Genomic DNA, 22,290 nt, shown 5'->3' with positions numbered 1-22,290 from the left:
GATTAGAAGGTGCAGTGGTGTATACCTAATTTCAACTACTCAAGAGACTGAGGCAGAAGGATCTCAAGTTCAAGAGTAGCCTGGGAGTCAGGCGTGGTGGCGCAGGCTTGTAATCCCCCCACTTGGGAGGCGGAGACAGGAGTATCACACAGGTTTGAAGCCAGCCTCACTGGTGTAAGAGACCCTGTTTCCAAACAAAAAAAAGATATATGTGTGTGTGTGTGTGTGTGTGTGTGATAGATATAGATATAGATATAGATATAGATATATAGATATAGATATAGAAAATAGGTCTGGAAGTGTAGCCTGGAGGTAGAAGGGTTCCACCCCCAATACCACCAAAAGAGTAATCTGGGAAACTTAGTGAGATCCTGTCTCAGATAAAAAAAAAAAAAAAAAAAAAAAAAGGCTTGAGTGTAGCTCAATGGTACAGCAACCCAGGGTTTAAACCATATTGAAATGATAATAATACCCTAGTAACAAGAACAAGCATCACTGAGCCCTGCCTGTGACCCCACGCTACACCTCAATATTCACCCGCTCGCATACACGTGCACACAAAGCTAAGCGACCAGGTCCTGGACTTGCTGTCAGGGGCCATTCTCCTCAGCTGCTGGGTTTCCAAATTTGCTGAGAAACATCTCAACAGAGACAAGGGAAATGAATAGTAAGTAGGCTCAGGGGAGGGTCTCTCCTCCGGTGTAGAGGTTTTGTGACAGCAACTGTATCTGCAAGTCCAAGATCATTTGAGTGCTTGAAGAACTTCCATTATACTTCTTTTGATTAAATGATCTGTGAAGGAAAATGTTATTTTGTCCATGAAATTATATATTCCAAAATTAAACTTAGAAGAATATGATGTTTCAAGCCGGGTGTGCTGGTGCACGCTTGTAATCCCAGCATTTGGGAGGCTAAGACTGGATCATGGTTCATGGACAGACTCAGCTACTTAGTGAGGCCCTTTGCAACTCAGTGAGACCCTGTTTCAAAAAAAAGAATAAAAAACAGGGCAGGGGGTGTAGCTCAGAGGTCAAATGCCCCTGGGTTCCATCCCTAAAAAAAGAATATGAGGTTTCATATAACCTATGGGAGAATTATAAAGGCAAGTCCTGGTAATCATAAAGTAAACCATATTATAAATTAGACTGTGCTAAATTCCAGTCGTTCACAAATGGAACGAAAACTTACCAATAAATAGTAGTATACAGAGCAAAAGACAAAAATATAAAAAATATGAATAAATTTCTTTACAGTTATACAAAGAACTTGTAGCTACTGGAGTTCAAAATCTGTTATAAGTTCTCAGAGAGGATACAAAAATTAACTCAAAACAGACCATACACCTAACTATAAGTGATAAAACTATAACTTTTTTAAGAAAAGTAAATGTTTTAGAAGTAAAATTTTTTGAAAAATCTTTATGACCTTGGTTGTAGATGGTGAATCTAGAGCATAAGTGAGAAAAGAAAATGTACATAAACTGGACTTTATCAGAGTCAAGCATTTTTTTCTTTAACCATAACACATAGGCAATCAAACCATAACACATAGGCAATCAAGAGAAATCCAAACAAAAACCACATATTAGTGGTCAGATCAGCTTTGTCCACAGCAGACAAAACATAGAAACAAAATGTAGCCAGGCATGATGGCACATGCCTGCAATCCCCATACTTGAGAAACTGAGACAGAAGGACCAAAGGTTTGAGGTCAGCTTCAGCAACTTAGCAAGACACTGTTTCCAAATAAAACATAAAAAAAGGCTGGGGTGTCGCATATCAGAAGCAGAATGTCCCTGGGTTCAATTCTCAGCACCACATACATACAAACAAAAGAGAGATAAAAGGAAAAGGATGCCTAGGGAGGAGGAGGCTGGGATAACTGGGTGGTATAGCACTTGCCTAGCATGTACAGAGTTCTGGGGAAAAAAAAAAAAAAGATTTCAGGTATTCCCAATTGGTTTTTAGTTAAAAAAAAAAAAATGGTGGCATATACCATAATCCCAGTACCTGGGAGGCTGAGACAGGAGGACCACAGGTTTGAGGCCAGACCCAGCAACTTAAGATCCTTAGAAACTTAAGCAAAATCTTTTTGCAATAAACAAACAAATGAACGAATGAATGAATAAGGGATGGGGGAGGTTGGGGAAAAAAACCATACAACAATATAATAACTTTAAAATAATTTCAAATGTTATATTATTGTATGCAGTAAAAACAAACATTTCACTAATTCATAAGATAAGTGACAGGAGTAAATGGGAGGAACTACAGGTGAGCATGTCCAAATCCTGAAAACACAAATGGAAAATTCACAGCACAAATGGAAAATTCCACAGCTGACTCCAGGGACGAGCTGTGGTCAAATGCAGGAACATAAAATAATTGTGTAAAATTTTAATTGAATGATTAGAATAAGAATTAAAGATATGAACAGTTAGTTGTGTAGACAGTGATTTACTACTTCACAAAAATGCCCTTGCTGTGTTTTATGTCACTGCACTGTCCCAGGAATAGGTGGAAACCTGTCTATCTTTCATCAGAACTCTAGTCACCAGGTCTTTATTCTGCAATCACCAGACTTGAGCCAGGAGGGGGATGCTATGAGTAATGATGCCGGGCTTTTGCTAGGACTCGCCGCGGCAAACTGGACATACTGGTCACCTTTGGATCAAAACAGTTTCCATCTACAACAAGGGCTGAATAGTGGTTAATAATCAACAATATTTACTGAACATGCTGTGTGCCAGAGACCCAGCAGTGAAGCTTATCTTCTAAAGACTTAGTACAGAGAAGAAAAAAATGCCTTTTTAAACTTAGAAATAATGTTTTAAAATAAAATGGTGGTAGCTAGGCATGGTAGTGCACGTTTGTAATCCCAGTGCTTGGGAGGCTTGGATTGGAGGACTGCAGTTCGTGGACAGTGTCAGCTGCTTAGTGAGGCCCTCTGAAATTTAGTGAGACCCTGTTTCAAAATAAGAATAGCAGGGGAAGTAGCTTGGAGGTTTAATCCCCAGTACCATAAACAAGACCAAGAGCAAGAGGAGGGAGAAGGGGAAGCCAATTAGCTACATTTCCTATTTAGCTTTATCACACAAGATATACTCTTCTCCTTGGGCCATGATGGGGATGAAAATCTGCTTCTTACTCTGGAGGACAAAGAGCAGGAAAATCTCCTGGTAAATCGCCATGATCCATACCTGCTTCCAAGTGTGACTTAAGCAAAATGACAGCAGTTTTAAGGTTTGCTTTTCATCAGTTCTGGTACAATGGTGTTTTAGAAAACATTTTAAAGGGATAAAGTTCCACTCTTTTCAAAATGCATATTCATACATTACTTGGAGGACAATGCCAAAACATTATTACAACAATTGTTCCCCACTTCCTCAGGGATGTGGTAGAATCTATTTCCATGACAAGCCTTCACTTCTTATATTATTTCTGTCAAGACACAAAATTTCTTTTTATTTCCATAGCCATTATAAACAAACAATTATCACTAAAGAACTTAAGTCATAATTCTCGGTCATGTTAGGAAATTTTTGGCCTAGCTCAAAGGTAGGAAAAGAAGTGCTCTAATTATCAAAGTCACACCAAGTCAAAATGTTTTGGGTCAGTCATCAGGAGGTTGCAAATGCACCAAAGGCTTAACAAAACCCCAAGCCTGCCAACTGTGAAGTGCACAGACTCGCAGCTACATACCCCAGATGAAAAGACCTATGTCAAAGCCTCCTTCCAGTTTCAAGGGCCACAGGACAGGCAAATCCCTCCCAAACCCTCCTGAGAAAGGGGCGGGAGGTAGCACTGTGGATACTGCTGGCTCTAGTTGGCATTCTGCGACCAACATGGTTCTGGAGACTCACAGCTCCAGGCCAGGGGCAAAGCCTGACAGGACAGAAGCCTAAGGGCAGCCCATGACCTCAGGCTGTGAGAGAGGAGCCTTTAAATAACTCATGTGATTATACTTTCTCATCATTCAAGTCCCCTTCTATTGTCTCTCTTCCCCTTCCTTCCTGCTGTACACAGTATGTGGCTCTCAACCTCCCAGGCGGAGAATGGGCAAAGAGAATGCACAGCCCTATCCTTGCTCACTGAAGGACAAGAATCCCTGCATGGTGCCTTCACTGTCTGCCAATGCTGGGCCAGACTCCTGTGGCAGGCAAAGAGGCTCCAAGTGCTGCTGCCTGAGTGAAGGAGCAGGACCATGTCTAGTGCCTCTCAGGTCTTCTCTGTCCCTGCTGACCCTTGTGGAGCCAGGAACATTTCCCAGCACTGCAGCAGACCAGGCTGACGTGCTGAAAGCCTCCCTCTCACCCAACCTTCCCCTCACACTGCTGAGGCCTCTGGCAAGGCAGCTGCGTGATACTGGGGATACGCCCCGGAATTCTAAAACGTGGAAGGAGTCTACCTTCACTAAAATAAATACAGTACCTCCAAGTCACTTTGAATCCTAGGCCGCAATATTTCAGGGCTTTTCCTTGCTTCCACCATTTTCAAATGACATTTTCTGAAACTTTTTAAGGGAAACAATATCCATTTTCTAAATACTACTACAACCCCAGTCATTACTGTCCCTTTCTGTTTATTACTTTGCTTTAGCAATAACAGTTACTGCTGCAACCTAAAAGATTCCCCAGCAATGGGTGAGAAAAACTAAGCCAAGTTTTCACTGCATCCCTGGTCTCACAGCTATCTTAGTGAACACAGGTAATAGCAAAGCTATGTATGTCACTACTGCTACCTTTATTCAGGACTGTGTGTGAGGGTCGACATGTGGGGAGGGAACTTTACTCAGTAGGAACTTCTTATCTCATAGAAAAATAAGAATCAGTTCTCAAAATGTGGCTAAAGCAAAGGGAAAAGAGTATCTGAGACTTTTAGAAATTTCTAGAACCTCAAACCAACATTAAAGTTCTTTATTAAAGGACACTGCACTAAAATCAAATCTAAGCTGGAAAACAAGAATTAAGAGCACTAATGACACTCAGAATTAACACTTGGAAGGGATTTTGAAAAAATCATCTAGAGCTTTTAGTATTTTTAAAATTTGATTCCTAACTAAGAGATTGCATAGGGCAAAGCAACAGTTGTTCTGAGTTATGACAAGGGAAGATTGGAAAGAAGATTACAACATTAAAATAATGCACCTAGCCGGGCGTGGTGACGAACACTTGTAATCCCCGCGATTGGGAGGCAGAGACAGGAGGATTGAAGCCACCCACGCTGGCTTAAGAGACCCTGTTTCCAAATAAAAGTATAAAATAGGTCTGGGAGTGTAGCCTGGAGGTAGAAGGGTTTCTAGGAACCCCAGTACCACCACCAAAAAATAAAAAGCACCTAAAGCCAGGCGTGGTAGCACAGGATATAATCTCAGCATTTGAGAGGCTGAGACAAGAACATCCGGGTTCGCAGCCAGCCTTGGCTACTTAGTGAGGCACATTAGAACTTAGTGAGATCCTGTTTCAAACTAAAGAATAAAAAATAGGGCTGAGGGTGTAGCTCGGAGGTAGAATGCCCCCAAAGTTCCATTCTCAGTACCGCAAAAAAAAAAAAACAAAACAGTATGTAGCCAGTTGTGGCGATGCACGCTTGTAATTCCAGCATTTGAGGGGCTGAGATAGGAGGATGGCAATTTTCAGACAGCCTCAGGTACTTAGTGAGGCCTTCTAAAACTTAACGGAAACTTAGTGAGACCCTGTTTCCAAATAAAATGTAAAATGGGTCTGGGAGTATAATCCAGAGGTAGAAAGCCTCTGGGTTCCACCCCCAGTACCACCAAAAAAAACAAAAAATAAAGCAATAAAACTTCATGGAACCCTGTTTCAAATAAAGAGTAAGAGCCAGTTGCGGTGATGCACACTTGTAATCCCAGCATTTGGGAGGCTGAGACAGGAGGATCCTGGCTCTCGGACAGCCTCAGTCTTAGGCCCTTTGCAACTCAGTGAAACCCTGTTTCAAAATAAAGAATAAAAAATAGGGCTGGAGGTATAGCTAGGAGGTAGAATGTCCCTGGGTTCCAACTCCAGTACAATAAAATCAAACAAACAAACAAAAAAACGCGCCTAAAATATAGTGTGAGACAACACAGGGGAAAATGAGAACTGAATCCTCCGCTGTGGAGTGCATGGCATTTCACAGGTTTACACCTACTCTAGCAATAGCTCAGGCAGGCAAAAGAGGACAAGACCGCATGAATATTCATTAAGTCCAATCTCTAAGCTGCCTCTGTTCCACTACAAGGGAACGGAACATGGAAACGGAAACATAATCTAAAGATTTCCTAAAAATCACTTAAAAGTCCTCTTACAAATATTTGGATGCACAGATTGGTGTTTCAGAGTGGTGAGAGGTGAGGACAAAAAGGATTTTAGAAAGGTTATTTTCTTACAAATTCTTATTCCATAAATATCAGATGGTTCAGTATTATTTCTTGAAAAGGTTCTTCAGCAAAATTCCACAGTTGTAAAAGTCCAGGTCTTTCTCCACTGCCCAAACATGAATGCACAATTTCTCCTTTTGGGAGAGGATTATGCTGAAAATTAGTGTTGCATAAATACCGTTACCTTTTCTGGTGAAAAACTCCTTGGAATATTTCCCCAAGGTAGCGTATTTTCGAGGGACTTTCCCCAGTAGTTCAATGATCAATGCTATGTGATCTGCATTGGGAAACATTGCCAGCAAAACAGAAACACACGACAGTTTAATCAGTACACTGCATGCAGACACTACTACCGCCCGCGCAGACAGAAACAGAGCGTGACCTGAATGATCAGGAACCAGAGCTGGAGGACACCTAGCTGTCCTGGGCCCAAGAAGGGTCCAGCGCACAGGGTGACCCGCAGAAGAGGCAGCAAACATGGTCTTCCCATCAACTTTATATCAGCACAGGAATTCTGTTCGGTTGTTTGGAATTTAGAAGAAATGACTTTGTCACCATTAACGCTACAATCGGCAGCTGCTATTCCATTTCTGTCTGCATCGTGGCGCTTTTCAAAAAGAAGAGGTACTACCTCTGCGATTGAAGAATTCCCGAGAATATTTTCCAGACAGAGCAAAGTGCCTTGGGATACTGCCTAGTAGCTCTATGATGTGGGCTATGTGGTCTATGGAGGAGAGAAAAAAAGGATATGGGGGGGGGGGTAAAAGAAGAGGGGAAAAGTGAAATTAGTAAAAAAAAAAAAATCAGAAATAGATTCAAATCAACAATGTCTGCAGCACATCCATGCAGAGGCGCCATTTGGAGCATCAACAGTGACTGAGCACAGTTCGCCCAAGGCCACCCCAGCATCACAAGCAAGCATGGAAACGGTCAGTTAACAGATGGAATTCAAGCCACAATTCCCTGGTTTTCAAATAGGCTCCCATACATGGCAGCACATCAGTGGGTAAAAGGACGCCTCCAGAGAGGCTCTGGGGTTTGCTTAGTCCACCCTCCCTGCCAGCTAATATGCTAAGGAAGGCCAGGAGCAGAGGCAGCCTGAGGCCCGAGGCTCCAGAGAGCCGCCTGTGCCAGGCAGGTGCTGCCCATTCCTGGAGGCGGAGGGGGCTGCAAACACAAAGGGAAAGCAACTGAATTTGGTGTTTGAAAACCAACATGTGGCTCTATTTCAGTACCAGAACACAAAACTCTCTAGAAGTTCAAGACAAGCACATCCAGACTTAGATATTCAGCAGTGACACTCACCTTCATCTCTGGAATAGTCTTCCCCAGAATGCGGTTCGAACAAATAATCTCCTGTTGCCAGCTCAAATGCCTAGGGTACAAGAGACACATACTGAGCACTTCAGAGATGAGCCCCAGTCAGTGCCTTTAAGGCCTCAATTACAGAAGAGACCTACATTGTGTGAGGCTTTCAACCAAACCAAAGCCTCCTGATGTGCCTCAACCCTGTTGTTTCTTTTCTCAAAACGTTTAGAGAAGCTTCAGGAATATTTTTATATCTCTTGTAATGGAAGTGGTAAAGGTTATGTATTCTCCCCGTGTTGCAGGAAGCAGAACAGTACCATCAGTGAGTCAGCAGCACCTGTGCAGGCCTGCTGGCACAGAGCAGTCTACCAATGGAAGGATGAAGCTCCAACCCAGGCTTCCATCAGGCTGCTCTGAGTCCAGTGCCAGCCCTCAGCACCATGCTACCCTGGCTGCTGTGTGGCACGTGACGCTATTTTCTTGGGTCACAGAGCTTCACAAGGACTATTTTAGCATTTCAGCACCTGTCTCATCACTGTTTCTGTTATTCACTGGATGAGGAATGTCCCCCAGAAACTCATGTGTGAGAAACAATGTACACACCAGGTGTGGTGGCACATGGCTGTAATCCTAGTACCTGGAAGACCGACACAGGAAGATGACAGGTTCACTTTCAGCTCCAGAAACTTAGTGAGGCCCTCTGCAACTTAGCGAAATCCTGTCTCCAAATAACCAACAAAACTGGAGTGGTGGACTGGGCTTGTAATCCCAGTTCTTGAGAAGTTGTGACAGGAGGATCTCAGGTTCGCAGCCAGCCTCAGTTATTAGTGAGGCCCTCTGCAACTTAGTTCCCTATTCCAAAATAAAGAACAAAATGGGCCTAGAAGTGTGGCTCGGAGGCAGAATGTCTCTGAGTTCAATCCCAGTAATGTAGGGAGAAAAAAAAGAAAGAAAAAAAAAAAAACAAGAAAATATACATAGGGAGTATACCTTGAAGGTAGAATGCCCCAAGGTTCAATCCCCAGCAAGCAAATGCAAACACACACACACATACACACACACACACACACACACACACACACACACACACACACACACCAATGAGGTTCAGAAGTGGAGGGGTGCTTTTTGGCAATGACAGGATCCTGAGGGCTCTAACCTCTTCAGTGGATTGCTGGACTACTGGAGGTAGAACGTAGATGGAGGAAGCAGACCACTGGAGGTGCACTCTGGTTGCTTCCTGTCTCTCTGCCATGAACTGCGCAGCATTCCTCCTCACACCCTCCAATGTGATGTCATGCCTCACCTCAGGAAGGCCCAGAGTGACAAGAATGAATCCATCATGAACTGAGGACTCCAAAACCCCAAAACCAGAAAAAATCTTTCCATTTCTAAATTGTTCTTGTCAGGTATTTTGGCCAAAGAAACAAAAAGCTGATTAAGTCAATTTCATTCATCTTTAACTCAAACCTAGAACCAAAAAAGTCCCTGGAGCCAGATGAAACAGATCACCCTGCAGGTCTCCTGAGGCTGTGAAAAGGAGTTGCTTCCGGCTTACTGCCTACTATCCTATGCATGACAGTGTACCACAGGCCATTTGATTCTATTTCCCTGGATCTCAGGACCATGAGATTAATTTGGTTGACAACATATCAAAAGATCAACTGCTATTACTCTGCTGATCAAAACTATGTTTCTAAATATAGCAAAAGAAATATGTTAAGCCAGGCATGTGATCCCAGTACCTGGGAGGCTGCGACAGGAGGACTGTAGTTCAGGGACAGCCTCAGCTACTTAGTGAGGGCCTCTGCAACTCAGTGAGACCCTGTTTCAAAATAAAGAATAAAAAATAAGGCTGGGAGTGTAGCTTGGAGGTAGAATGCCCCTGGGTTCAATCCCCAGCAACACACACACACACACACACACACACAAAGTTAAATGCCATTTCAAATTTCTCCCACATTTACTGCTACTCTGAATGAGCTCCCCCTTTCAGAGTGCTGCAAAGGCCATCGAGGAACGGTCTGTCTACCTGGAGGAGGGTCCATCACACTGGCACTGACTCAAACAAACCAAGAATGGGCACAGTAAGCCCAGGACCACATCTACTCAAACACTCTTCTCCCCCTTTTTTTAATAAACAAAAAGACATGAATCAGTTTAAGGAAGGCAGCAGGATGATGAGACTGTTATCCCTGTGATAAGCTCTAGTTCACAAATATGGATTCTTGTGATATAGGTCTGTGCAAGACAGCCACATCAGTCTCGAGCCAGCCACTGCAGGGCTACAAATGCTTGAAGGTACAGCAAAGTGCACGGAGGTCCTCCCTGGGTCTTTCCTCTTCACCCAATATGCAAAAATAAGAGGTAAGCAGACTCCCAATCAGGGAAGGAAACCTGATTCTGGCCACAGCTCCAAGCAGAACTGCATTACATAACAGCCAGCAGTGTGTTTTTAGCCTGTTAAGCAATTAATTTAGTGAGAGGCCATCTTGAGGGCAATTCCAAAGAGAGCTCTGTGCTGTAACTCACCTTAGTCCTGCACTTGCTCTTTTAAATAATGCTCCAAACACTCCAGTCTAGTTATGTATCCTTCTTAATGCCCAACGCCAAGATACATCACCTAAGCGTTCTCTTAGCTGGGTAAGGAGCACATCTGTAATTCCAGTATTTGGATGGCTAAGAAAGAGGATGATCAAGTTTGAGGACAGCCTCAGAAAAAAGGCTCTCAGCAACCTAATGAGTCCATTTCAAATGGAAAAATAAAATAGGGCTTTGTGTGTAGCTCAGAGGTAGACCCTGGGTTCAATCCCCAGGACTCCGAAATAAAAAAGCATAGGGTAAGGAAACACTGCCTCCTCTCAGTTGCAGCCTCCAGCTTCGGCAATGAAGGGACCCCTTAATGAGAAATCACACTGACAATTGCTGACTGGACAGAATCCCCACAAGCAGCACTGTGGAAGCCCACCCTTGGGGAGGAGGAAGCTGAAAGGACACAACTGCTTCCCCCTGGGATTCTGTGTGTGTGTGAGAGGGTGGAGGACAGGGGACTGATGCGCAAGGACAACCCTAAGGCGAAAGAAGACAATCTAGAGTAAGACTGTCCAACACGCTTCTACATCTGTGACTCTGTCCTACTTTTCTGGTTATGTCACCAACTCAACATCCAAAATTAGAAGCGCAGGACAACTTCATAGTTGAAAGAGGTCTTGGAACCTAATTTAGGGCAGCCATGACACATGGCCTTCCGTGTTACTGGAGACAAGTGCAGGTTGGCTGCACTGCCGCCTGGAATGGGTCACTGCTCTCTACAGCATGGCTGTTCCAAGCACTCCCTTCCCACTAGCTGGCCTCTGCCTCCCGTGGCTTACAGACTCAGCCTGGCTATGTCCTTAAGTAGCACAGTGCAAGGCAAGTGCGTTTCCATGCAGCAGTCTCTACAGTTAAAGGAACAACAACATGTCTGCCACTTCCTTCAACAATTCCTAGCCATACTTTGCTAAGACTGGGACCTGGTTTTTGATACTCACGTTAAAACTAAAACTTTTAGTAATATTAAAATTACCACCTGATATTACAAATAGAGCAACATAAATATAGACAGCCACAGAGTTTCAGATCTATCTTGCCAGGTAAGTTGCCTAAGATCATGGTATCTTAAAAGATACAAAACATCTAATTGTTCTCATCATCTGGCCCTATGTACTTAAAACAATGCTTCCATTTAGCACTACAGAACATAAATTTCAAAAATCCAAAAGAATTGTTAAATATACCTCTGAACAATAGTAAATTATCATATTTATTCTACATTGCCTTTTAAAAAAAAATAGAAAGCAAGTACTAAGCCTTACAAGCGAACTGTTTCACTTAGCTATCAGAAGAGAATTTGGATAAGAAATAACAAACTAGGATTAGCAAAGACAAAGTAAAGCCCACTGAGAGGAAGGTGCTGAACTGCCAGAAAAAAAAGTGTTAAGAGAGAAACAGAAGCTGGCTCGTGGATGGAAGACCATGCATGCTCATCAATTCACCAACTTGGAGCACATGGCAAAAAGTTGTACTGTAGGACCAGAGGGAGTTGAAAACCCAAATTTCACTTATGTATTAAGATCTTGGCTGCCCTAGGAAAGCTTCACCACCTTCTATAGGGGAATGAACTGACTGCACCAGAACAGTCTCTATGTAGGTTTTGCTTTATAAAAAGATTACATACTGGTATATAGGAAAATCCCTTCCTCTCCCACAAAGAGATTAGGAAGGCTGTGTCTCTGTCTGAACTCACAGAGGTGCCCTGTCAGGCCTCTGCCTCCCAGCTCAGACAAATCTCTCTCAGAGACAGTGGTCTCATCTTCCTCCCTCCCCCATATCAGGGAAAGGGAAGCCCAGCACAATCCTCATGCATTTGGGCACGCAAAAGCAACTCCGAGAAATCACTGTGTCAAATGAGTCTTAGGACAATAGGCTACACAGGGTTGAAGAAGAGACCATCTCTCATAAGACCAGAGCCAGAAAACAAAAAGGCCTTAACGCATCTGAGGAGAATTTTTCCAACCACCCCCCAACACAGTACTGGGGATTGAACACAGAGGTGTTCTGTTTCAGAGTTACATCCCCAGCCCTTTTATTTGGAGACAGAGTCTTGCTAAGTTACCCAGACTGGTCTTAAACACTAGAATCACAGGTGAGTTCCAGCACATACTTCCAATGCTTTTTGTTGTTGTTGACATACATATTTTTATTAGCTTGTGCTTCTAATATATTAAAATGTTTTAGCCGGGCATGGTGGCACACGCTTGTAATCCCCGTGCTTGGGAGGCGGAGACAGGAGGATCGCACAGTTTCGAAGCCAGCCGCTTGCTCTGGCTTAAGAGACTCTGTTTCCAAATAAAAATATAAAAAATAGGTCTGGGAGTGTAGCCCGGAGGTAGAAGGGCTTCCAGGAACCCTAGTACCACCACACACACACAAAAAGTTTTATTAATGTTAGGGTATTCAAAGTCATGCAAGAAGACAGTAATGATAGTTTTGATCAGTTTAAATCAGAAATGGCAGCCACCTTAGTTAGAAAAACCCTAGGACTAAATGAGTCAGACACAGATAGGAGGAATGGGATCTTGGAGAGCTCTTCTAATTCCTAAAGAAACTCAGGGCAGCCACCTTCTTCCCCTCATCCATCCCATAGAGGGAAAAAGTGGAGACCACATGACCCAGGAAGCCTTGCCCTACCAAGAATATTGAAGGGAAGAGCCAAGTCCCAGGAAAGAAAACAAAGGTTGTTCTTACCATGCATGCTGTACTCCAAATGTCTGCAGGTGTACTGTAGCCTGCTCCTATTAAAACCTCTATGGATCTATACTGACGTGTCTGGATGTCTTCTGTGAAGTGTTTATGCTGGAAAGAAACAGACGCATTACCATGAAGGAACACAGACGTTAAAAAAAGGAAAAATAAGGTGTCTTCTCACACAGAATCATGATCATAATGTTTTAGAAAGAAAACTCTACTTACCACCCAACAAGCATTTCCCAGGTCAGCAATTTTTACTCTAATTTTATCTGCATTCCGTGGATCCAGGGGATTCACCAACAAGTCGGCGGCCCGGGTTTTTGCTGGCATGGACAAACAGTAGCATAGTCAGTGACTGGAACGAGGGGTTTTCGTGTGTAAGCATAATGTTGGCCAGGCCGATAGCCTCCTTTCCCAGAAGAGCAAGGAGATGATCATTTAAGCCTGGAATTCTATAAGCTAAATTCAACAGAATAAAAAATTTTTATTTTTATTTCTTGAGAAAGTTCAATTCCACAGCAAATCCTACATAGGCAAGGAAGCCCAGCAGACAGTACCAAGGCCCTAAGATCTAGAGCACTGACACGGCTTCCATGGAGGGCTCCTGAGGAGCTGAAAGAATTAAAGCCCATGTGTTAACTCTCAAGGTCTCTCCTCAGTCTCATGACCTAGGCCGGCCAGAAACCACCTTGTGCACCTGCTCTTTGTCTGCACCACTCCTGAGAAGGATGCTGATTCACAGTGGGACATCACCAAAGGCCAGATATGAGCAGAGGAAAGAAACACAGGAAAACTCAGGAAATGATGAACAAGAAAGCAGCAGAGAGATTTACAAGAGAAGGCAAAATGTGTGTGTGGATAAGAATAGCGTTCCAGGATAAGTATAAAAAGTGCTGACTCAATAGAGAAAGAGACAATCCTAGAAACCACTAGATGAATCCCTCCTGTCACTTAATCAAGGAGAACCAAGAGGAATTTCAGATTTACAGAACTGGACTACAAGTTATAAGACTAGCCTATGTCAAAACACTTTGCGGAAAGAAAGAAGAGGAAGGGACCACCTCTCCTCAAGAAACCGAAATATAAATAACAAGCACAGGAGACTTAGGACAGCATCAGGCTAAATGGCTAGATCCTTGGGTTTCCCCTGTGTGGCCAGCTGAGGCTCCCCCTGGGATTGTGGAGGACCAATAAGCAGGTAGGGAAGGAGGAGCACAAGGGTGACTTCTTCCTAACAATTCATAACAAAGGCCTAACGAGAGAAGACGCTGATGTAGCTATGTCAGAGAGTCTGTGGACCCCTTAACCACAGGCAGATTTGATTTCTTTTACTCGTGAAAGCGGGTAACTGAGCTGGTTTTTATCTGCCGGTACTCAAGAGGGAGGAGACAATCTGTAATCTGCCTCCCACTACTAGTTGTTGTTTAAAAGACACCTCCCAGGAGCTGCATAATTCAATTACAAGAGAGGAAATACACTTTCAGAGACACCATCACCACATCTTTAAATACAGTTTCATTGTAATTACTATTCCTTGTTTATGTTCACTAAACAAAATCTCTTTGGTGACATGCTATTTATTCTCCCAGTTCAGGTTTATAAACCGTGAGCTCACAATGTATTCTAAATGATGCCTAGGTAATTTAATCGCAATAATTTAATTGTACAAGAATGCAAGTGGAGATGAAAGAGACTCTGATGTCTTTGCTCAGTGTGACAGCTCCTGTGGTAGGCTGCCTGAATGCAATGCTCCAAAGGCCATATGAACACAAGGGTACTCGGACTGCTGCACAGTCACTCCATGTTTGTGTTGTAACAAATCAGGTCACTTCCTCAGAATTAGTTACCCCATGCTGACTAGACAAAGCTCTTCCTTCTCACTGACGATGCTCAACAACAAACTGGTGTAGACTCTCTTCCAAAATGAAAACCCTGCAACTACTGCCAGTTCCCGGCAAGGAAGGAGTAAGTAGGGGGAGTGTGAACTCAGAAAGTGCTGGGGGCTTTAGGTCACTGGCTGATTAACCAGTCTCTAGGTGACACTGTGACAATTCATTCCATTAGAAGCCGCCCCAGAACCCACTGAGATGACAAGCAGCAGCAAGTGGATTGATGAGCTGTTGCATCCCAAGTGTGCATAGCTCTGTGTGGGGCACACACGACTCCTTTATATTCTGAACATCCTATCAGGAAGGCACAACCACCCTACCCTGTAGAATGTCAATACCAGGCCCAAGGACACAGAAGACACAGGAGATTTAATGTCAACAACTGACTCACTGGCTCAACAAAGAGTTACTGAGTCCGTTCTGTGTGCCAGGTGCTGTCTTGGCACTGAGAACACAGCATAAGTCCCAACTTAAGAAACTCACATGGTGGCTAGAAATATGGGAAATAAAGCAATTAAATGAGTGATTTATACACCATAACAGGCAACTACACAATGAAGAAAGGTGATAGATAATGAAGGTGTTAGATAATGGAGGTCCTTCCTGAGAAAGTGACAGGCAAGGACAGGCCTGAAACAAGGCAGGCATGGAGGGAGGAAAGTTTTAGACAGAAGAGAGAGGAAATACAAACGCAGAGACAAGCTGAAAATTTTTTATTTTTGTTGTCATTGTTTTGTACTTGGATTAAACCCAGGGGCATTCCACTTCGGAGCTACACTCTAGCCTAATATTATTTTTATTTTGAAACAGGTGGGTAACAGTCTCAGTACTTGCCAAAGGCTGGCTGTGAACCTGTGACCCTCCTGTGTTAGCCTCCCAAGTACTAGGATTACAAGCATGTGCCACCACGCCTGGCTACAAGCTGGTCATTTTGAGAGATTTTAGGAAGCCAGTGTGAGTGGCACAGACAAGGCATGCTACCTTAGAGCACTGTCAGGGCACAAGATTGTGAAGGGCAGGTAAGCTTCACAAGGAATGTCTCAGGGTATTGTTAGCTTGGGGGGGGAGGGGGGGAGAAGAGGTGAGAATTATGTTTTAAAAAGATGTCTATGGAGCCTGGCATAATGCCCTATGCCTGTAATCCCAGTACTTGAGAGGCTGAGACAAGAAGATTACAGGTTTGAGACCAGCCTGGGCAACTTAGTGAGATCCTGTTTCAAAATAAAAAGTAAGAAAAGGGCTGGGGGTGTAGCTTGGAAGTAGAATGCCTCTGGGTTCAAGTCCCAGTACCAAATAAATAAATAAAAAATAAAATAAAAAGATGCCTGAGGGTGCTATATAGAGAAGAGCCTGGTGAGCAGAGCAGGGTAAGATGAGCCGGAGGCTGGGAGAGCCTGGACAAGGAATGACGGCAATGGATGGCAGAGGAGGACTCCACACGGACCATGTGGGCAAGAACACCACCACCACTCTGCTTACGGCCTTCGTCCTTCAGATGACACAAGCCAAAATACGTCCATGGCGTTTCACAGCTGATGAGCATAAGCGGAGCCTGCCTCCATGTCTCGCTCTTCAATGGCTGTCCAACTACTCTAGGAAGTCTGCATCCTTAGCTTGGTGCAGCAGTTCTTCAGAAACATCTCAATCTGGCCCCAGCCTACACATTCTCCCACCAAAGCTTGCCTCCCTTGTCTCATGTTCACAGCAACTGCTTGTCAACAACATGCCTCAACAGTATACCCCTCACACCGAAGAAATAAAAACTTCCTCCCCACGGGAGGCGTGCTCAAGCGAGAAACCAAACTGGAGTGCCTCCACACAAACGACAGTTTAAGGCGCTCCTGCCCGGTCCCTAGAACTTCAACAGCACTAAAAAGGTCTGTACAGCATGAGGCATGTTTACCTGACAACAGGCAGGGACATTCGGAAGGACATGTGTGCTGCACACAGTAAGGTTTTAGCGTGAATAGAAAAAGGTGAGAAAAAGGGAAAATGAGGATATAACCAGGTATCATTAGTCAGTAAGTAGACCTTAGCATTTAGATGCTGAGGATACAAAGGTAAAAAAAATACTGTGCTCTCAAAGTGTTAAGAGAAAATAATGAAAATGAGTAATGAATATACAATTAAGAAAAGTACAGCCAATAAGAAGAGAGGAAAAATACTGCTGAGGCCTGCTAGGGAACAAAGGAAGTACCCATATTGTTTTATCATATACTATTTTGAGAGAGAATACCCTACTCCATCTCTCAGGAACAAATATGAAGTACTTAGGAGTAAAGTATCCTAATATCTACAACACATAGTTTCTGCGTGTTTATATGTAAATGTACTCAATGTAGCAAAATGTCAATTTTGAATCATGGGAGAGACATGGAGTTGTTAACTGCATTCTTCTTTCAAAATAATTTAAAAAAATACAGTGATATTAGCCATGCATGGAGGCACATGTTAATAATCCCAGTACTTGGGAGGCTGAGACAGGAGGATCACAAATTGGAGGCCAGTGTGTAGTAATTTAGTAAGACCCAGAGGTAGTGCACTCCTGAGTTCAATTCCCCATAAAAAAAAAAAAGATATGTTCTAATAATTCCTCAGCTCAGTGGATGGATACACATACTCCACTACGCAGACGACTGCTCAGAATTATGCAGAACAAGCCAGGCATGGTGGCGCATGACTGTAATCCCAGCAATCAGAAGGCGGAGACGGGAGGATTGTCGTTCACAGATAGCCTCAGCTACTAAGCAATGCCCTTCCCAACTGAGACCCTGTTTTGAAAATAGAAAGAATTTTTAAAAAATAGTGCTGAGGGTGGGCAGCGGTAGAATGGCCCTGGGTTCCATCCCCGGTACCAAAAAAAAAAAAAAAAAAAATTATGGAGAACAGTGAAAAACTGAGCAGAAGAATAAAACAATCTGAATAGTATTATTACAAAGACAGTCTAACAGCAACTAACAGGAGCAATTTGAAAGGCAAGTGGAGATGGGACCAGGGTGAACACAAAGCCAAGGGAAGCATAAGGAGCGCTGTAACAATGCAGGGACACCATGCTCACCTCAGGACCCGCTTAGGACATATGACTGGCAGGGTGTGGTGACTTACTGGGTATGAGAGAAAAGAGGGAGTAAAAAACAAGAAAAAAGCAGTATGTTTAGCCAGTTTGCAGGGAACTGCTCTGGTTTCCACCTGTGTGACATCTGTGTATGACACAGAGATGCTGGGTAACTGGACCTATAGCACAGGACGGCAGAGAGAGAGAGACGCCTGTCAGGAGGTACTGTTCTTGGGTTTTGGACTTGCTTCCTGGTTCCTTTAGGCCTCTGACCAAAGGCTACCTCGCCAGGGAGACCCACTCTGGAGCACCCCACCACTCCATGGCCGACTTTACCCACAGCTGTCCAATGGAGCTGGCTCTCATTGGTTGCCTTCTCCTTGCGAATGCAAGCAGGGGGGCAGACACACTGCTGGTTTGGTTGGCCATTTTATCCTTGATACACACACCATGGCCTAGCATACTGTTAGGGTTTGATAAAATTGAGTAAATGAACAGGGATTTGGGGATCAATGCTACACAGAAAGCAGTAAAAATCAGACAGGCAAAAGTCTGTTAGGGAGAGACTGCGGTGTCAGGAGAATGGGCTGAGAACATCGATCAGGGGAATGTCAATATTTAAGAACTGCCTGGGGATGAGCAGGACAAAGTGGATGGAGCATGCAAAGCAGAGGGAGGAGTGAAGCTCAGGCGCAAAGGCAGAAGGGTCCAGGGAGTGGAGCTCAGGTCTGAGTCACACCCTCTCACCCTGCCTGGGATAACAGCAACATCTCACATCAAAAGATGAGGGTGCCCATGGAGTCTTTAAATCTGAGCAATTTAGCCAGGTGTGGCACACACTTGTAATCCCAGTCCTTGAAAGGATGAGAAAGGAAGATCGCAGGTTAGTGATCATCCTCAGCAACTTGTGAAGTCCTCCACACTTAGTGAAACCCTATTTCAAAATAAGGAATAAAATAGTTCTGGGGGTATAGCTCAGAGGTAGAATGTCCCTGTGTTCAGTCCCCAGTAATACACACACACACACACACACACACACACACACACACACACACACACACGAAATTTGATACTAATAACAGCCCTAGAGGTAAACATTTTTTTCCTAGGACAGAAGAAGAAACTGAGGCCTAGAGAGGTTAAGAAACAAAAGTTCCAAAGCTATTAGGTTTTGAACTGGGATTTAATAATATATATTAAAAGCCACTGCCTGAAGGAAGCACTTGTAAAATAATAAAAAGTGACTTAAGTAAATGACTAAATATAGGAATCTGTGAATGAAAATTGAGCAGCAATAACAACAATAAATGTAGAGAAGGTATATTTTATTGCAGCCCTTTTCTACAAATGAATCCACATGGGAAGCTTTTGAACATTCCTTGGCCAGAGCAAAGTTGACCGGGAGCGTACCATGTCTCACTAAATAAAGAAAACACATGCTAGAACCAGGCACAGTGGTGCACGCCTATAATTCAAGGACTTTGGAGGCAGGACTTAAGGATGATAGGTTTGAGACCAGCCTCGGCAACTTAGCAAGACACTCTTTCAAAATAAAAAAGGCTAGGTGTGTATCTTGGAGGTAGAATGCTCCAGGGTTCACTTCAAAGACGAGACAGCATACACTTGGATGGCTAATCACAGCCTGTGATTAATGAGCAGAGCTGGTTTCCCTGAGGTACAGGGAAGGAGTCAAAGAATCCCTGGGGCAGAGTTGACTCATACATTATGCGCTGTGTGGTAAGCACTCTTGTCAGCAGAGGGAGCAGAGGAGTTTTCTGAGCTTTGCTACTGTGGAACCCAACTGTGATGCCCAGTTTTCGCTTACTGAAGTCACTCCTCAATATGTCATGTGCTCCCAAAATAGGGTTTGAAATAAAACAGGGTCTTGGATAGATAAGAACACAAAATTCAATCTATGATTTGCCATCATGTCTTAAATCCATGCCACTTCTTTTAAACTCATAGCCCTGGGCCAGGCATCCTGGCAGGTGACTGTGTAATTGCAGTACTTGGGAGGCTCAGACAGGCACAAGACCAGCCTTAGAATAACTTAGTGAAACCATCAGTGACTTAATGACACACTGTTTCAAAATAAAAATAATAAAATAGTGCTAGGAGTATAGCTCAGTGGTAAAATATATTGGGTTCAATACCATAAAAAAAGGTCAAGATAAAGTGGGTATGGTAGAGCTTGGGAGGCTGAGACAGGAGGATCACAGGTTTGAGGTCAATGTGCCATAAGTTACCAGACTCTGTTTCAAAATAAAATAGAGCTGGAGATATAGCTTAGAGGTGGAGTACACCTGAATTCAGTTCCCAGTATTAAAAAAAAAAAAAAAGGGTATTTCTTTTTCAATATAGCCAAAGAACAGACAGATGTTTTCTTGAATAGAAATAAAACAAACACTAAATATAACACAAGCAGATGAGAAAGGTTACGATTATAAACTAAAGTAATGCATTATAGAAAGCTATAAGAGCTGGGCATGGTGGCGCACGCTTGTAATCCCAGCATTTGGGAGGCTGAGACTGGAGGATTGCAGTTCGCGGACAACCTCACCTACTTAGTGAGACCCGGTTTCAAAATAAAGAATAAAAAATAGGGCAGGGGGTGTAGCTCAGAGGTAGAATGCCCCTGGGTTCCATCTCCAGACCCACAAAAAAGAAAAAGAAAAAGAAAGCCATAAGGTTGCTAGACCTAGCAGGGTTTTATGAATGTTTGATGTCACTGAATAAATATAGAAAGAATGAGAAAAGCTCAGAAGTGGGATTTCATAAGCAAAGCACAAGAGAAAGCCCAGTAGCACAGGATATTTTTTAAAGCACGTTACTTCTTCATGAGCATAAAAACAATAAATAAAAACAACTAATGCACATGTACAAGGCTATACCATCTCTGGACAATTCCTTTCACAGCAATTGTCAAAGGCATAACCCTGGGGCTACTGAAAGTGGACAACAGATGGGGAAGGAAGCTTACTTTTTGGCAAATCCCCAGTACTGGAGGCTGAAACTGTTCTGCTTCTGTCGTGGGATGGACTGCTTTCCTCTTGCTCAGTAAGTGGTGATCCCTCAGAAAGCACCGAGCCGCAGGCCACAGGTTCTAAGGGCCCAGAGAACAATGAAGGGGAAAACTCTGGAAACTGTGAATCTGGAATCTTATGTTGTCCATTTGGCAATTCACCATTGAATTGTTCATAAGAGCTGCTATATGTGTAATCACTCTCTGCATTGGGCTCATCAAGGTTATATTCTTCAGGATTTGGGCAGTCATCTTCATCATCCTCTTCATCCTCTAGCTGCTGTTCCTGTAAGAATGGGCCATTCTCAATATGACCATTGGTTTTTGGTGACTCTATCCATGTAGGGTCTATATTTTCAAGTTCCTGTTCAACATCATCTTCATCTTTTTCAACATTTTCTTTCTCGGCATCTTCTTTTTCTTCCTGGTCCTCAGCTTCACCTTCAAAAGTGGATATTTCAAGAATTAAGACTTATCTCCTTCAACAAGATACTTTTTTTCTTTTTTGGTGGTAGTAAAGGTTGAAGCCAGGGGCATTCTACCTCTGAGCTATATTGCTTAGGTTGGCTTTGCATTTTCAATCCTCCTGTTTCAGCCTCCCAAGTACCTTGATAGTAGGCATGCACCACCATACTTGGCTAAGACACAGTCTTTAATGTGTTTATGTACCACATGGTAAATACCTCTTGGCTTTCAGGTGAAACTCTGTAGGTTTTCTAAATCTTATTTTAGTTTTTGGAGAAAATAATTTTATAAGTAGCCAGAGGTTCATGCCTGTAATCCCAGTACTTGAAAGGCTAAGACAGGAGGATCACAGGTTTAAGGACAGCCTCAGCAAGTAGCAAGATGCTTGGCAACTTATCAAGACTGTTTCAAAACAAAACTTTTTTTTAAAAAGGGGCCTGGGGGTGAACTTTGGAGGTATAATGCCTCTCGGGGTTTAATCTCCAGTACAATAAATAAATAAATAATAAATAAATAAATAAATAAGATAAAAGAAACATAATTTTATAGGTAAAGTTCAATTTCCATTTCCACCCTCTCCTCTGCTGGCCTCAGAGAAGGTTCTGTGGTACAGAGTTAGGTAAAAAGTTAAATACGAATTAAAGGAAAGGCCATAAATATCATGATAGAGACATAGTATTACTCAAACACTTTCCAGTTTTCAAAACTGCTTTGAGATGTTAACATATGTCTGGCAAATATTCTATAGGTGAAGTACAGGCAGTCCCCACACTGTTCAGTGTGGAGATAGAAGACTCCTCCTATTAGGCACTAGCACAAGCCAGCCTCGTGGTGACTTGGCTAGGCCCTAATCATGATGCTCTGGGACCCCATGCACACCGGCT

At 43.2% G+C, this 22,290-nt stretch overlaps 1 protein-coding gene across 13 annotated transcripts in view; it reads right to left on the bottom strand.

The window, feature by feature from the left end:
* SRPK2 (SRSF protein kinase 2) overlaps positions 1-22,290 on the bottom strand; it is a gene marked incomplete at both ends in the record, with an annotated part of 207,029 nt that overhangs the window by 5,569 nt on the left and 179,170 nt on the right. For 5 of the 13 annotated variants that reach the window (XM_080701020.1, XM_080701023.1, XM_080701017.1 and 2 more), the window contains 5 exons: positions 7,010-7,102; positions 7,684-7,753; positions 12,973-13,080; positions 13,198-13,298; positions 20,900-21,382. In XM_080701020.1, coding sequence (XP_080557146.1) covers positions 7,010-7,102; positions 7,684-7,753; positions 12,973-13,080; positions 13,198-13,298; positions 20,900-21,382 — 855 coding nt within the window. Of the gene's footprint in view, positions 1-6,562; positions 6,656-7,009; positions 7,103-7,683; positions 7,754-12,972; positions 13,081-13,197; positions 13,299-20,899; positions 21,383-22,290 lie in introns of all 13 variants that reach the window. The other 8 variants (XM_080701014.1, XM_080701016.1, XM_080701019.1 and 5 more) reach the window with 3 other exon arrangements.

This window comes from Muscardinus avellanarius (assembly GCF_963383645.1).
Source record: "Muscardinus avellanarius genome assembly, chromosome: 9".
NCBI lineage: Eukaryota > Metazoa > Chordata > Mammalia > Rodentia > Gliridae > Muscardinus > Muscardinus avellanarius.
The sequence above is the reverse complement of the archived record's forward strand: the minus strand, read 5'-3'. Positions and strand labels throughout refer to the sequence as shown.